At 39.9% G+C, this 13,534-nt stretch overlaps 1 protein-coding gene across 5 annotated transcripts in view; it reads right to left on the bottom strand.

The window, feature by feature from the left end:
* Positions 1-70: 70 nt before the first annotated feature.
* STAMBPL1 (STAM binding protein like 1) overlaps positions 71-13,534 on the bottom strand; it is a 51,193-nt gene continuing 37,729 nt past the window's right edge. For 3 of the 5 annotated variants that reach the window (XM_019634144.1, XM_019634141.1, XM_019634142.1), the window contains 4 exons: positions 12,367-12,504; positions 8,599-8,711; positions 7,594-7,693; positions 6,042-6,892 (listed from right to left, as the gene is read on the bottom strand). In XM_019634144.1, coding sequence (XP_019489689.1) covers positions 6,836-6,892; positions 7,594-7,693; positions 8,599-8,711; positions 12,367-12,504 — 408 coding nt within the window. In that variant the 3' untranslated portion in view covers positions 6,042-6,835. The other 2 variants (XM_019634143.1, XM_019634145.1) reach the window with 2 other exon arrangements.

The raw sequence follows: 13,534 nt of genomic DNA, 5'->3' as shown, positions 1-13,534 counted from the left end.
TCTGTTCCCCTTCCCCCATTTACCAGCGCTGTTCCCATCCCCCAATTCCCCAATAAAAATCTTAAAAAAAAAAAAAAAATCCAGGAACAAATTTCAGTAGCTGGGAATAATCCACAAATATCCTGCTTTGCTCTTCTATAACTGACAAGGTCTATGAAGAATGATTTCTGCATGAAGACGAAGAAAGTCATTTCCATTCAGACTGTAAAAAAGAAGAAAACAACAACCTCAGTAACTATTAAGTATTGTTTTAGTTTGCTCAGGCTGCTATAACAAAATACCATAGGCTAGGTGGCTTAAACAACAGAAATTTATTTTCTCTCAGTTCTGGAGGGTAGAAGTCACAGATCTAGTTATTGGCAAGTTTGGTTTCTTCCGAGTCCTCTCTCCTTATAGATGGCTGTCTTCTCTCTGTATTTTCACATGGTCTTCCCTCTGTGTCCTAATCTGTTCTTATAAGGACACCAGTCATATTGGATTAGGGCCCTCTCTAATGGCCTCATTTTAACTTAATTACCTCTTTAAAGGTAATTACCTCCAAATACAGTCACATTCTGAGGTACTGGGGGTTAGGACTTCGATATATGAATTTCTGAGGCGACACAATTCAGCCCATAACTAGCACATATTAGGTGCCAGGCACTGAGAACAGACTGACATTAAAAACAGAAGGAATCTCAGGCTTCATTGGTTCATTTTATACAGAAACACAAATCTGAAAGGAAATGAATTGTCTTTATCTTAGGAGGCAAGGAAGTGGCAAACAGGGTTCTGGAATTGATTCATATTCAAAAAGGGGAGCCGCACAGCCTACTACGAATGAGATCTTCCAAAGGAAGCTCATCCAAGGAACATGGTGGTCATGCATTCACCCGCTTGCACACATGCACATGCTCCATGCACTCACCCACTCACATACCACATGCACACACTCCATGCACTCACCCACTCGCACACGTTCTATGCATTCACCTGCTCGCACACGTGCACATGCTCCATGCATTCACCCGCTCGCACACGTGCACACTCTCCATGCACTCACCCACTCACATACCACATGCACATGCTCCATGCACTCACCCACTCGCACACATGCACACGTTCCATGAACTCACCCACTCGCACACGTGCACACGCTCACACATGTAGGCACATCCTGGACTTCCAGGGTGGCTCACATGGGCTCTACCTCTGGGCCAGCCCATCCCTCAGTGGTGTGACCACATTTCTGACGGTTCTTTTTTCAGACACAGTAGTTCAGGGACTTGTTCTGCCAGTCAAGGGCACGGCACTCGTTTGCTGCTTCCTAGAGTCCTTCAGTTCTGTGACAAGGTCCTTTTGGAAAGTCTGGGTAATTAGGTTTGTACTTGTCAGGAAGAAAACCACATCCCCTTCACGAAGGACTTTTCAAGGTTCACCTCAGGTCTGAGGTTTTGCTTCTTCTTGCAAGGAAATGAAAATGCCAAGAATGCCCCAGGCTTTAATGGATACATTATATTATCCTTTTAGTAAAAAATGGGTTCTCTTCTAATTTGCTATTCAGAAGGGATATAATTTGCTTTGCATACTCATAGCTGCTCTTTCTATTCTTTCCAGAAATCTAAGAAACAAAATGTTCTTGGATTTCAACCAAGCCCTTTCTGTCTCTAAGTACCATTTAATAGCCTTAGTTTTACCATCAGATTCCTCTTATTTTACATCCTCTTTATTTTACTGTATCTTCGACTTATATTCTGAGGATCTCCCTCATTTCTCCACTATCCCTGGCTCCAACAGTCATTTCTACTTGGATAAATTAAATAACCTTTTCCTTTGATCAAGCATGTCACAATGGTGTCCTCAGATGCTAAGAAGTCGAGGACAGCATCGCTCAGGGAAGAGCAGGTTTTCTGTGGAGCCAGCCTTGCAGAGTTAATCTGCCTTTAGCTGGTGCTGGCTATAGACTCAAGTCCTCATGCATAGGGCAAGCCGAGCTCTACATCCAGAGCCTGAGATCTGAGCTTTCCAAGCTAACATGTTTTCATAAGGCAGACACAAGTCACTGGGCTGCCTACAGTAGGCTCTACATGAATGAGAGTTGGAGCAGAATCCGCATGACAGGATCCCCGTATTAGGGACTAGACAAGTGGGAGAGGAATGTTAGCTCATCCACACACAGATTATAGGGAATGCCCCTTGCTGGACTGCAGGTATCATTCAGCTAAAAAGTGGATGCTAGTACATGTGAACAGGGTTGTTTAGGCAACTCAGGTGTAATGTCAGGAGGAAAGCAAAGTCTGAGAAAGCTGTGGGTGGCATAGAAAACACTGGGAAGAGTGAAGGTTAGATGGGTTAGCTTGACCCTGTCAAGAAAACACTGGAGATCCAGGGGGAAAAAAAGACTGGAGAAGAAAATTCAAATGTTGGAAAAAAAGAAGAAAGATAGGCTAGACTAACGTAAGGCCCTGAAGGATGAGTAGGGAGGCAGAGATTATCAGATTGATCAAGGAGAAGGACAACCAGCTCGGGATTTCCTGAGGTGCCTGGGAACAATATCTGCTGAGATAAAGGCATGCCTGGTGAACTATTCTCCAGTGTCCTGAAGAATATTTACATATGCTCAAAATAACTCCTCACGAATTCCGTATTTATTACAAAGGGGAAGAGTAACTTTATACAAGAGAAATCTGGTGACTCCACTTTCACCAATAATCTAAATTAACACCACCATAATTGGGACACACCAACACTATGTGTCCCTTATATGATATGCTGAAAAGACCACAACATTATGCCTGTGGCATTTCTGCCACAACTGTATAACTACAATCTAATCATGACCAAATATATGCTGACCATGAATTAACAATCATTCTACCAAAATAAATGTCCTTTACTCTTCAGAAATGTCAAACTAAAAAAAAAAAAAGAAAGAAAGAAAGAAAGAAAGAAAGGCTGAGGAACTGTTCGAGATGAAAGAAAGTTAAAGGAATATGACAACTAAATGTGATGTGTGATTCCAGATTGGAATCTGGCCAGAAAAAAAAAAAAAGCAATAAAGGACAGTATTGGGAAAAATAATGACAATTATGTATGGACTATGGATTAGATAATAGTATTGTATTCATATTAAAATCCTGATTTTGATCATTTTACTGTGGTTGAACCTTTTTTCTTAGAAAATACACACTGAAATATTTAGTGGTAAAGAGATACTCAATATATCCAGCCAGTTTATTCAAATGGTTTACAGGAAAAAATAAATTTAAATATATATATATATACACACACAGAAAGAGAGAGAGAGACAGAAAGACAGAGAGAGAGGGGGTGGGGGAAGAGAGAGAAGATGGTAAAGTAAATGGAGCAAGATGTAAGCAGTGGGTGACCTGGTGATCTAAGAATACGGTAAAGGATAGTTACCTATACAATTCTGTCAACTTTTCTACACATTTAAAATTATATTGCAATAGAAAGTTACCCCCTCCATAAATGCTCTGAATAATCAAGAGAATTCTGAGAATTCAAAGACAGGTGTAAAGGATTTTGCACCCCAATTCCAATGTGTATGGGGGTTTTCCCACACCACCAAGCGATTCTTGGACACCAGCTGGATGTCGTACAATTTAACTCAATTCTGACACTATCTACCCGGAGACAGCCTCAGATCCCACAGGTTAAGGGCTCAGTCCCACAAGGCTGCTCCCCTATCCCCTTCAGATGACAATTGCTAGTCAAGGTTGTTGCTGGTGCTTCTGACCCACTGGCTATAAATCAGAGATTCCCATGACCCCTTCTTGGGTCAATTAATTTGCTAGAGCAGCTCACAGGACTCAGGAAACCAGTTTACTCACCAGATTACCAGTTTATTGCAAAGGATATTAAAGGATATAAATCAACAGCCACATGAAGAGATACATAGTATGAGGTCCTGAACAAAAGAACTTTTGTCCTTGTGGTGTTTGGGGCCTGGTGGCACATGGAAACAGTCTGGTTCACCAATCTGGAAGCTCTCTGAACCGCCTCTTTTTAGGTTTTTATGAAGGTTTCATTACATAGATGTGATTGACCGAATCATTGGTCACTGGTGATCAATTCAACCTCCAGATCCTCGACCCATCCCGGAAAATCAGGGGGTGAAAACTGAAAGTTTCAACTCTCTAATCACATGGTCGGTTCCCCTGGCAACCAGCCCCATCCTTAGGTGCTTTCCAAAAGTCACCTTACTTACATAAATCCAGTGGTGGTGGAAAGGAGCTTGTCATGAATAAAAAAAAACAAAACACCAATTTCACTTTTATGACTCTGAAGTATTTTCAGGAATTGAGGACAAAGAAACCAAATATTATGACCAAAGATGTTCCCATTGCTCATATAGCTCAGAAAATTCCAAGGGTCTGGGGAGCTATGAGCCAGGAACTGTGCAGGAAGGCCAATTATATATGAGAAATATATTCTAGCTATCTGAATGACCAAATATATTTTTCCCATAAATCACAATATCACAGGGGTTACCTTTTATAAAAGAGCTGGAAACAAGGGCGAGGTGAGACAGAGCGAATACCCCAGTAAGACTGACACGTAAAGCCAGGTAAGGTGGGCTGCATGGCTGGACCATATCCCAGAAGTTGCCCTGCCTATTAGCTTCTTGTATTCTGGGTTTCACACTGTCATAAAGCATTGTCTTGTACATGGCAGAGCTAGAACTTGAACCCAGGTGCTCTGATGGTAGAACATAAGGCTCTGCTGTCCTGCTTTTGCGCACGTCTGTACCCCTTGCTGATCTACAGCAATATTAATGAAGTAGAAATGTGTGGCATAAATTCTTCCCAGAGAAGCTATATAAATTCTGATCAAGTTAATTCATATGTCAGGACCCACAAATGGAGGCCGCCCCACGTGGCCCACATCTCATCTAAATCTAAGTCAGCCTACACTTACAGAAAACACCTGTCAAGGACACCAAACACACACCAATCACAGTCATCCAACTCAGCTTTAGCTGGCTCACCTTACCCTAGAAAACAGGACCTGCCGGCCTTATAAGGAAATCCCCAACCTCCTTGCCAGTCATGCCCTGTTTCTGGGTTGCCTCTTCTAACACTCCATAAACCAGCTCTTGCCCAAATATCCCCTGGAATAGCTTCACGACTGTGAGGTGCTGTACTCCCCCAATCCATGGATTGTTCGCCCTTGAATAAAGGACATGAAACTCCTTACTAAATTGTTTTAGTTTTGTTATTTACATCCTTGTTTTTTTAGTTGCCAATTTTTGTCTCTGTTTCAGAATTGTTCTTGGGCTCAGTTCAAGCATTCTAGCTTTTACACAGGCTCCTTTGGAACCTAGGCAGAGCAATAAGTTCGTTGGGCTGCTGGGATGGTTTCTCTAATGCCTTTCTGTGCTCACCTCACTGGGACTGCTAGCATGCCATAGCATGTACTTGATTTCTTAGGGACTTCTCTACGTGTTTCACTCATTAGTCCCTTTTAAGTTACCCCCATAGGGTTATTGGAAATGTTGTATTTCCAAAACAATTTCTTTATAGACACCTCTCAATGTATTCGTTTTTCTTTAACGTTTCTGTCAATGTAACATTCATTTGTCTTGCCTTATTGGTTAACATTTAAATCCTCTACAGAGAAACTAAACAATCAGTTAGGCAAGTCCAGGGTTTATCATGATCTGCTTTGAGCTAAACATGATGTTCACTTGTTCACTGAATAGTTTCACGTGCCTCACTGTCAGTCTTGTGTAGATTCTCAGAAGAAAGTATCCACCTCCTTCCGGCTGCAATGGCTGGACTTTGCTCCTTCGACCATATCACTTCATCCTTCCTTCCTTATATTTGCAGCTAAATTTTCTCCACAATGTTTCCACCCTCAGGTTGTTCCTACCAATTGAACTTGCCAACATAGGACTTAAGTCTTCCACTCCTTTTATTTAATCCGTATCTTTTGATCCAGGCAAATGCTTTTATTATCCGAGTACCAGTCACAAATCCCACTCTAAGCCCTTAGTAATACCATAACATTATATTTATGTTCCTCCAGTTTAAAGGTAATTTTCTTGCTATTGTGCAGGTACTTTAAATTACAAGTGCTCTTTCCAAATTATTTTCTTATTGGCTGAGAATTACCAGTTATTTTCTATGCCTCATTTCTTTTTCCCTGTCACCTCTGTTAACCAACAGGCTTTACACTTTTATCTGAGTCTTTTATTTTTTAATTCCTCTCTCATGCATCTCTACTTTTAGTCCTCTAAATCAAACCCTCTGACACCTGATCCCTGATATATTCTGGTATCCTCCACTAAGATTTACTGAAGACACATCTCTGAGCCTGGGACTGGGAGACATTGAAAACACAGGATGGGCTCTGCCATCTGCAGGCATGTTTTTTTCTCACATACAGAAACTGCTCATTTTCTACCATATGGAAAAGCTGAAGAAACAGGTGGCCTGTCTTGGAGCCCACCTTGTGCTCAGAATTTCTTGTTTGGAATTACATTTGATAGGAATGAGAAAAAAATACAGCAAAACATCTAAAGCTCTGAAAACATATGCAGAGGCCTCTGTAAATACTGGTCATATCACTGTTTGCAGCACAATTTATTATCTGGTCATAGTATTTGGGTACATTAATAGGTATTGATTTAACACCATTGTGACCATTCTTGTGACAGGACAACCCAAAAAGAAATCTTCAAAATGTGCAAGAGCAATAAATATCAAACTTTCTGATCTAAAATGTATAAATATAAAATATCAGTCATTTCTGGAAACATTTTAAGAAAATCCAGCAACCACATGTCCATAAGTAGGTGTCTGGCGTTGACGGTGCTAATCTTCAGAACATATCACCTCAGATCCAGCACGGTTAGTTTTATGTCTTTTACCAACACATGTTTGCATATCTAGGAAAGAAAAAATTGGCTTTACATCGTAATGTTTTACATAATTCTCTCTAGAGAGGGAATATGAATTAGCTAATTTAAAAATGTACCTAATTTTGAAAATATTTCCAAGCATAACAAATATGATCATGTTTATTCATTTTCAACGACAAGAAAATATTTACAGAGGTTGCCAAGTAATTTTCATTTTAAATAAATACTAACTTCAAAATAATGTTTCTCAGATGTTACAGCCAAAGAACCACCAAGAAGCAGTTAGAAATAAAAAAATGTGGTTAAATAATGTTTCTTTGGGGCTATCCAAAGCTAATCAACAAGTATGATTACAGTTTTCATTGAACTGCTATAAAAAATTAATGTGGTCACATCAAGTGAAAATCATTCCTGAGATATTTAATATCATTTTCTTTAATAATTGTTTGCTTACTTGGAGTCTGAAGAAAACTGTATTTAAATATCATAACGACACATAAATGGAAAGGTAACTTAAGGTATAATCAACGCTCCTACAGAAACACTGGCTTTCCCTTGTAAATAAACTAATAGTGAGAAGAAATCAGAATTACAAAGATTGGTTAATTTTCTGGATAAGAAAACTTGAAATTAAGCAGTACAATATTTTATCCCACATTATACTGATTTAAAAAAAAAAGAGGAGGTAAAAAAATATCTGCAAAGAATAACCAACACTGTCTACTCACACTGAACAGCCTAGGGTCCTTGGTGTGTGGATGAAAGCCCTTCTTTTTACAAGCGGAGACCTCAAGCATGCCAGCACTGGTGAGCCTGAAGATGCCAGTGCTAAGTTTCAGGGTGAAAAAAAAAAGTACAAAATTAAGGATCCTTCGGGTTTTCCAGATGCTTTATTGGAATGGCACAAGCATACGTATTCCTTAAATGGGACGGAGGAGGAAACCACACACTAGGAATTCTGCGGTGACTTTCTAAACCAATCCTGTGATGCCTGGCCTAGTGGAGAAAAACACTGAAGGGGCCAGCCCTGCTCCAAGCACCTGCAGGACTGTGGTGGGAAAGAGGCAGCTGAACTGTTGTGTGAGACTAGAGGAGAAGCTGAGGCCCCATGGAGGAAATCACAGATATTTCTGATTTTTCTAATAATGCTAATAGTGGTGATAGCAACAGCAAATACTTATGGAATGCTGGCTGCAGTGCCAGGTACTAGGCTAAGCCCGTTACAAAGACTATCATGGAGGGTCATCCTCGCATCGATTCGTGGGATTGAAGAGGCCGGGCTTCCCGTAGTCAGGTATCCTGATAAACATACCACTTGAGGGCAGAGACAAGATTCCTACACAAGTTTACCTGACTTCTCTGCTTATAATCCCTCCACAATAATCATTGTCTCCCAAACCTAAAAAGGTTTTGGAGGTAATTAAGCTAAGGTTGGGAATTTTCCAACAGGAAATGATACAGTAGAACTAAGATCTCAACAGGCAAAGTGGAATAACATCCAGCTCATCCACGTCAAGGTCATGCTAACTGAAGAGAACCAGTGATTCTTCCACAGAGAGGGGCCTTAAAAAGCAAAACTGAAGAGCTATGGACACTTGGGAGCCGCCTGCCACCAGCCTCTTTTTCCCAAGGGCATGGTGTGCCTGCCTAGGGGCCACAACCTGTGTGTGGACACATCTGACCCCAGCAGCCCCAGACAGAGCCTGACATGCGTCCCCTCAAGTTATACTTACTCTTTATGTTTTGGCGAACATACAATGGCAATGGCCTCTGGCAACATGAGCTGATAGGAACAGTGTGTGTGAAGATCAACACTGGATAAGAATGCAGTTTGGGTTGGATGTGTCTGGAAAAAGAAAAGAGAACAATCTAATTGAGATAGATGAGTCTTAGCCACGCCCACAGCCCATTCTGTATAGTTATTTGCTTTTTCTTCACTTTTACCATCATTAATCAAATATGGATTTTTAAAACTGTCTTGCTAACATACTCCTTCACTCTTTGCATCTTTGGAATAACTACGACTTTGAGAAGAAGTGCTTAGGAGTGTTCATGTCCCTTCTGCTTATTCAGAAAGACAGAACTGGAAATTAATTTGCCAGAGGCTTTAAATAGATCCTCATTTAATCATCAGACCTCATCTAGGAGATATTTATATTATCTCAATTTTACATACAAGGATGCTGGGGCTCCTTTAAGTAACTTGCCCGTGGTCACACAGCGGATGAGAAGCAGAGCTGTGACTAGAAACCCAGTGATCCTTTATACAAAACCATGGTCACAAAAGGAAAGGTTTCACTAAATTTACCACATGGGGCTGTGGATGCTTTTACGGATCACCATCCCCTACAAATAGAGAATCAAACTCTCCAAGTTGTTGAAGGTGTTTGGGACTCATCTTGTATCACAAGTAAATACCCTCAGGATGAGCAGGAAGAGGAGATTATAAATTAAAAGAATTATCTTCCAGATTTTGGCTATGTACAAACTTGTTTTTATGAGAGACACATCAGAGGCTCATACCTGAATATGAAAACACATGCACCCATAATGATTTTAAAATTCAGTCAACCCCGATTATACTTGAACAAGGAATATGACCATTTAAATCATGAAACCAAGGTCGCTGGCATGCTCTGTCTGGGTCCTGCCTCCATCACTCACTAGCTTTATGACACTGAAGATTCCCTAACCAATTCATGCCCATATCATCAACTGCAAAATAGGGATAATTGTTTTCTTCATGGGATTATTATGAAAACGTAAAATTCTTGGAACAGTGCTTAGCACATAGTAAGAAATGAAAACTATGAGTTGCTATTATTGCTGTTGTTATCTTCATGTCATTATTATTACTTAAAGGGCACAAGCCCATAGAAATAGCTTCACACCTTTACATATAACCATGGTTTGTTGAAAAAAATGTCAGATTTTAAAACTCCTTTCTACTGTTTTGACTAGAATAAGATAAAATCTGTTAATATCTATTTACAGAAAGATAAGTGCTCTGCAAGGAAAACATAACTCTTGGTCTGCAAAGACATACAATAGATCAACTGAGGAATGGAAATTATCCTAATTTTTAAAACCCAAATCTTTACTGAAGGCTTAAGTGGGAGGGTCTGACTGCCCATTATCTATTCCATGAAAACCTTCTCTTAGTACATAGAGCCTTCTATGTCTTGGTGAGAAAGGAAGAAACGTCCAAAGGAACTCTGGTGCTGTGGACGCAGCAAACAGATTGTGAAATAGACAAATCACTATGCCTGTCAATTTCCTTCCAGACTGAATACACGCCGCAAGGCATTCTGAGCCCTTCATTTCTGCCAACAGGAATCGCTTCTAATCCACGAGGACGACTCTCCCATGGGAGAATGGTGCTTTGCCCCAACCTCCTCTAAGGAAATAAAGATGATGATGATGATGATGGTGGTGGTGGTAGTGGTGATTTTAGCAGTAGATGTCATTTATTGCAACTAAATCATGTGTCAGGCACTGAATTAATCACTTCCCATGAATTATCTCACTTAATTCTTAAAACGAGATAAGTGCTATCATTATCCCCATTTTGGCAGATAAGGAAACTGAGCTAAGAGTCATAGAGCTAGTTAAGCTGAGAAGTTTAAACTCAAATCCAGATCTGTCTGATTCTGTTTCAGCCTGTCTTTTCTGTGACTGATTTATATCTAAAAAAATTAGCTCTGGAATTTGTTGTTATTATTATGCCAATAAAACTCGTCACAAAAAGTCATTACAACCATTGAAGTTTAGACATGTAACATTTTAATGTTATCATTGAACCACAACAATTTGATATGGTGAAATAAACAAAAAGAAAAATTCTGGAATTCTAGAATTATGCTGAAGTCATTATTTAAATGACTTAATGTCATTATTGCATACATTACATATACAGGTCATAAGGGAAAAACTAAACTAACATTGACTTTTTGATGTAAGTAAATTTAACAAACTGTCATTTTTTTCTAAGTTTATGTTACTATTTCCTTGCTACAATTTATTTTTTTGCTTTAAAATACATTCTTGTTACAGAAAATCAGGTTAAATTAAACTATGCCTTTAAAATTCAGCAATGTCTAAGCAAACAGTAGGGGACATTACTTACTGTTAAGTACAACAAATAGAGAGAGAGATGGAAAGTTTTGCAAACTCTTCTTTATAAATAATTTCTTGTATTTGAGAGACAGTTTATAATTTTCAAGAGGCTTTCAAACCTGGTAGCTTGTTTATAGCTCACACACATCAGGCGAGGGAGAGAAGGCTTGTATCAGCCTCATCTGGTCAATGAGGGAACCTGGACACAGGGAGGTTTAGGAGTCCTGACCAAGGACACACAGTAATTTACAGATGGAGCTGGGAGTTAAGTTTCCTCCACCCTCTTAAATTAGAGAACACCATATGCTTGGTGATTGTGTGTATGTGTGTGTGTGTGTGTAAGTAAGTATGGGTGTGGGTGTGTGTCCTGCCCCTACGCTGTACTTCTCTATAAAGCAAGTAAAATAAAAAATGGTCACTTATCATTCGTCAGGGGTTCCTGAAGGTCCCCACGATGTGTCCTGGATATCTTGGCCAGCATCCCATGACAGTGGGATGACTTGTCCCTACACCAGGCCCAGATGTGTGAGACTGAATGGAAAAATGTCCCCCAGATAGATTAAACCAAGGATAGAAAAAGTTGAGTATTATCACCAAAACCAACAGCCACACATTTCTGAGTCCCTAGAAAAATGTGCTAAGGAATTCACTGACATTACCTCATTTAACACTCGCCATCACCTGAAGTCAATTATTATGAATCCTGATTTATGGATGGTACAGCTGATGCTTAGATTGCTTAAATAACTTGCCAGCATTCCTACAGTGAATCCTTAGCAGAGCTGTAATTTAAAATCACGTCTTTTAATTCCTAAGCCCTTTCTTGCTCCTATGATGGCCTGGTGGATGTTAGAACTGAATATTTTTGGCTCGCTCCTTTTGGTCCTGCTCCATGGCTGTTTATACAGTTTATACATCCTTGGCCTGAAGGGGAGGTGCTGTGGAGTGTATGGCTCCTATTTGATATGTAAAAACACCTGTTTAAAAGAAACGTTTTCCAAAATTTTCTTAAGATAATCTTCTTTAGCCCCATGGCAAAGGGGAAAAGAACATTAATAACTGTCTAGACAAAGTAGTTAAAAATCTGCAGAGGCCTCCATTCTACTATGTAAAATCATCAAAACGAGTCACTAATTTCCAGATGTCTCTCCCTCTTTTAACTCTGCATGGTAGAAAAAAGCGTACTATTTCCCTCTCCAAATTCAGACTTGATGGATTTCGACATGGCCTAACATTGAAGAAAACACTTTACTATGATGACATTTATTACACTTGAAGGAATTGAAAAATAAGAAACTATTTAAATTAAGCAGAATTTCCTCGAGGAGGAAAACAGCACACCACACAGACACACAATAAAATGAGACCCAAAAGGTCAAACGTACATGGATCCAACCCAGAGTGAGGAGATCGTGTTGATCCTGAACCCTGAATAATTCTTCCACATTCTCCACGTCGCAGTAGTCTGGTCCTGCAGACTGTTTTGGCACGATTACGTGGGTAATAGTAAATTCATTATGTGTCTAAAAAACAATTGGCAAAAAGAATCATCGACTGACGGAGGCATTTGTCAGGAAAAAAAAAAAAAAACCTAAACAGGAAGTGCAATGTTTTGCTCCAAGACTACAGAGTGCCCCATCACTTGCATTATCACCCTCCTCCCACCCCCATCACATTTCAAAAACAAAGTCCCAAACTGGAAAATGGTTGATTCATCAAAATTTAGAGTCAGCTGTTTGGAGCTTGAAACCCATTTTCACAATAGGAAACGTACCATAAATAGGAATTAGCATCCCAGGCTGGCCCCATGGAAGTTTACTTAACAAATAATGTTTTGATATGTTACATCTGTAATGGAAAAATCAGAACAAAATAATAGCAGGTTTATTTGGAGAGGGAGATCCTAGTTAAATAATTTTATGGTGTTACTGAAGGACATTTATAAGGTTTGTGAAGGTTGATGGTTTTGTTGTTATTTTATTCATTATATTTAATTTTACTTCAAGATTTAGGATTTTCTTATACTCTGGGGGGGGGGACTCCCTGGGATTTTCCATAATTAAGGTAATCTTTTGGATTTGCAATTAGATCAAGAGAAAAGAAAAACAAATGACCCACCTCAGGCAAAAGATAAAGAGTTGAAAGGAAGAAGGTTGTGACCTGTGGCAGGGTCCTTAGGTGAAAGACATCTGTGTTGTGAATAGCTGCCCATCCCTCCCCAACTAAGGTTTCTCTCTAGTCTCAGGGCTTTCCTGCAAACTGGGCACTCTCCCTTCAGCCTTCATTACAGCTCTTCCCTTGATGTACTCTTCAGGCCTTGTGTAAACATCACTTCTCAGGGAAGCCTTTCTTGATCCTCCAGACAAGGTTAGTTTCCTAGTTATACATTCCCATGATGCCCTGCACTTCCACTGAGCACACCCAGCCCCATTTATAATTAATCACCTGTCTGGTTCTTCCCAAGCATTGTGCATGTGTCACGAGGCAATGACTGTGGCTGTTGTAGGGTACTGAATGCCAACACCTAGTACAGTGTCTGGTACATATAGGTGT

This window comes from Hipposideros armiger, unplaced genomic scaffold (genome assembly GCF_001890085.2).
Source record: "Hipposideros armiger isolate ML-2016 unplaced genomic scaffold, ASM189008v1 scaffold_1512, whole genome shotgun sequence".
NCBI lineage: Eukaryota > Metazoa > Chordata > Mammalia > Chiroptera > Hipposideridae > Hipposideros > Hipposideros armiger.
Note: the sequence above shows the minus strand (reverse complement) of the source record. Positions and strands in the feature narration are given on the sequence as shown.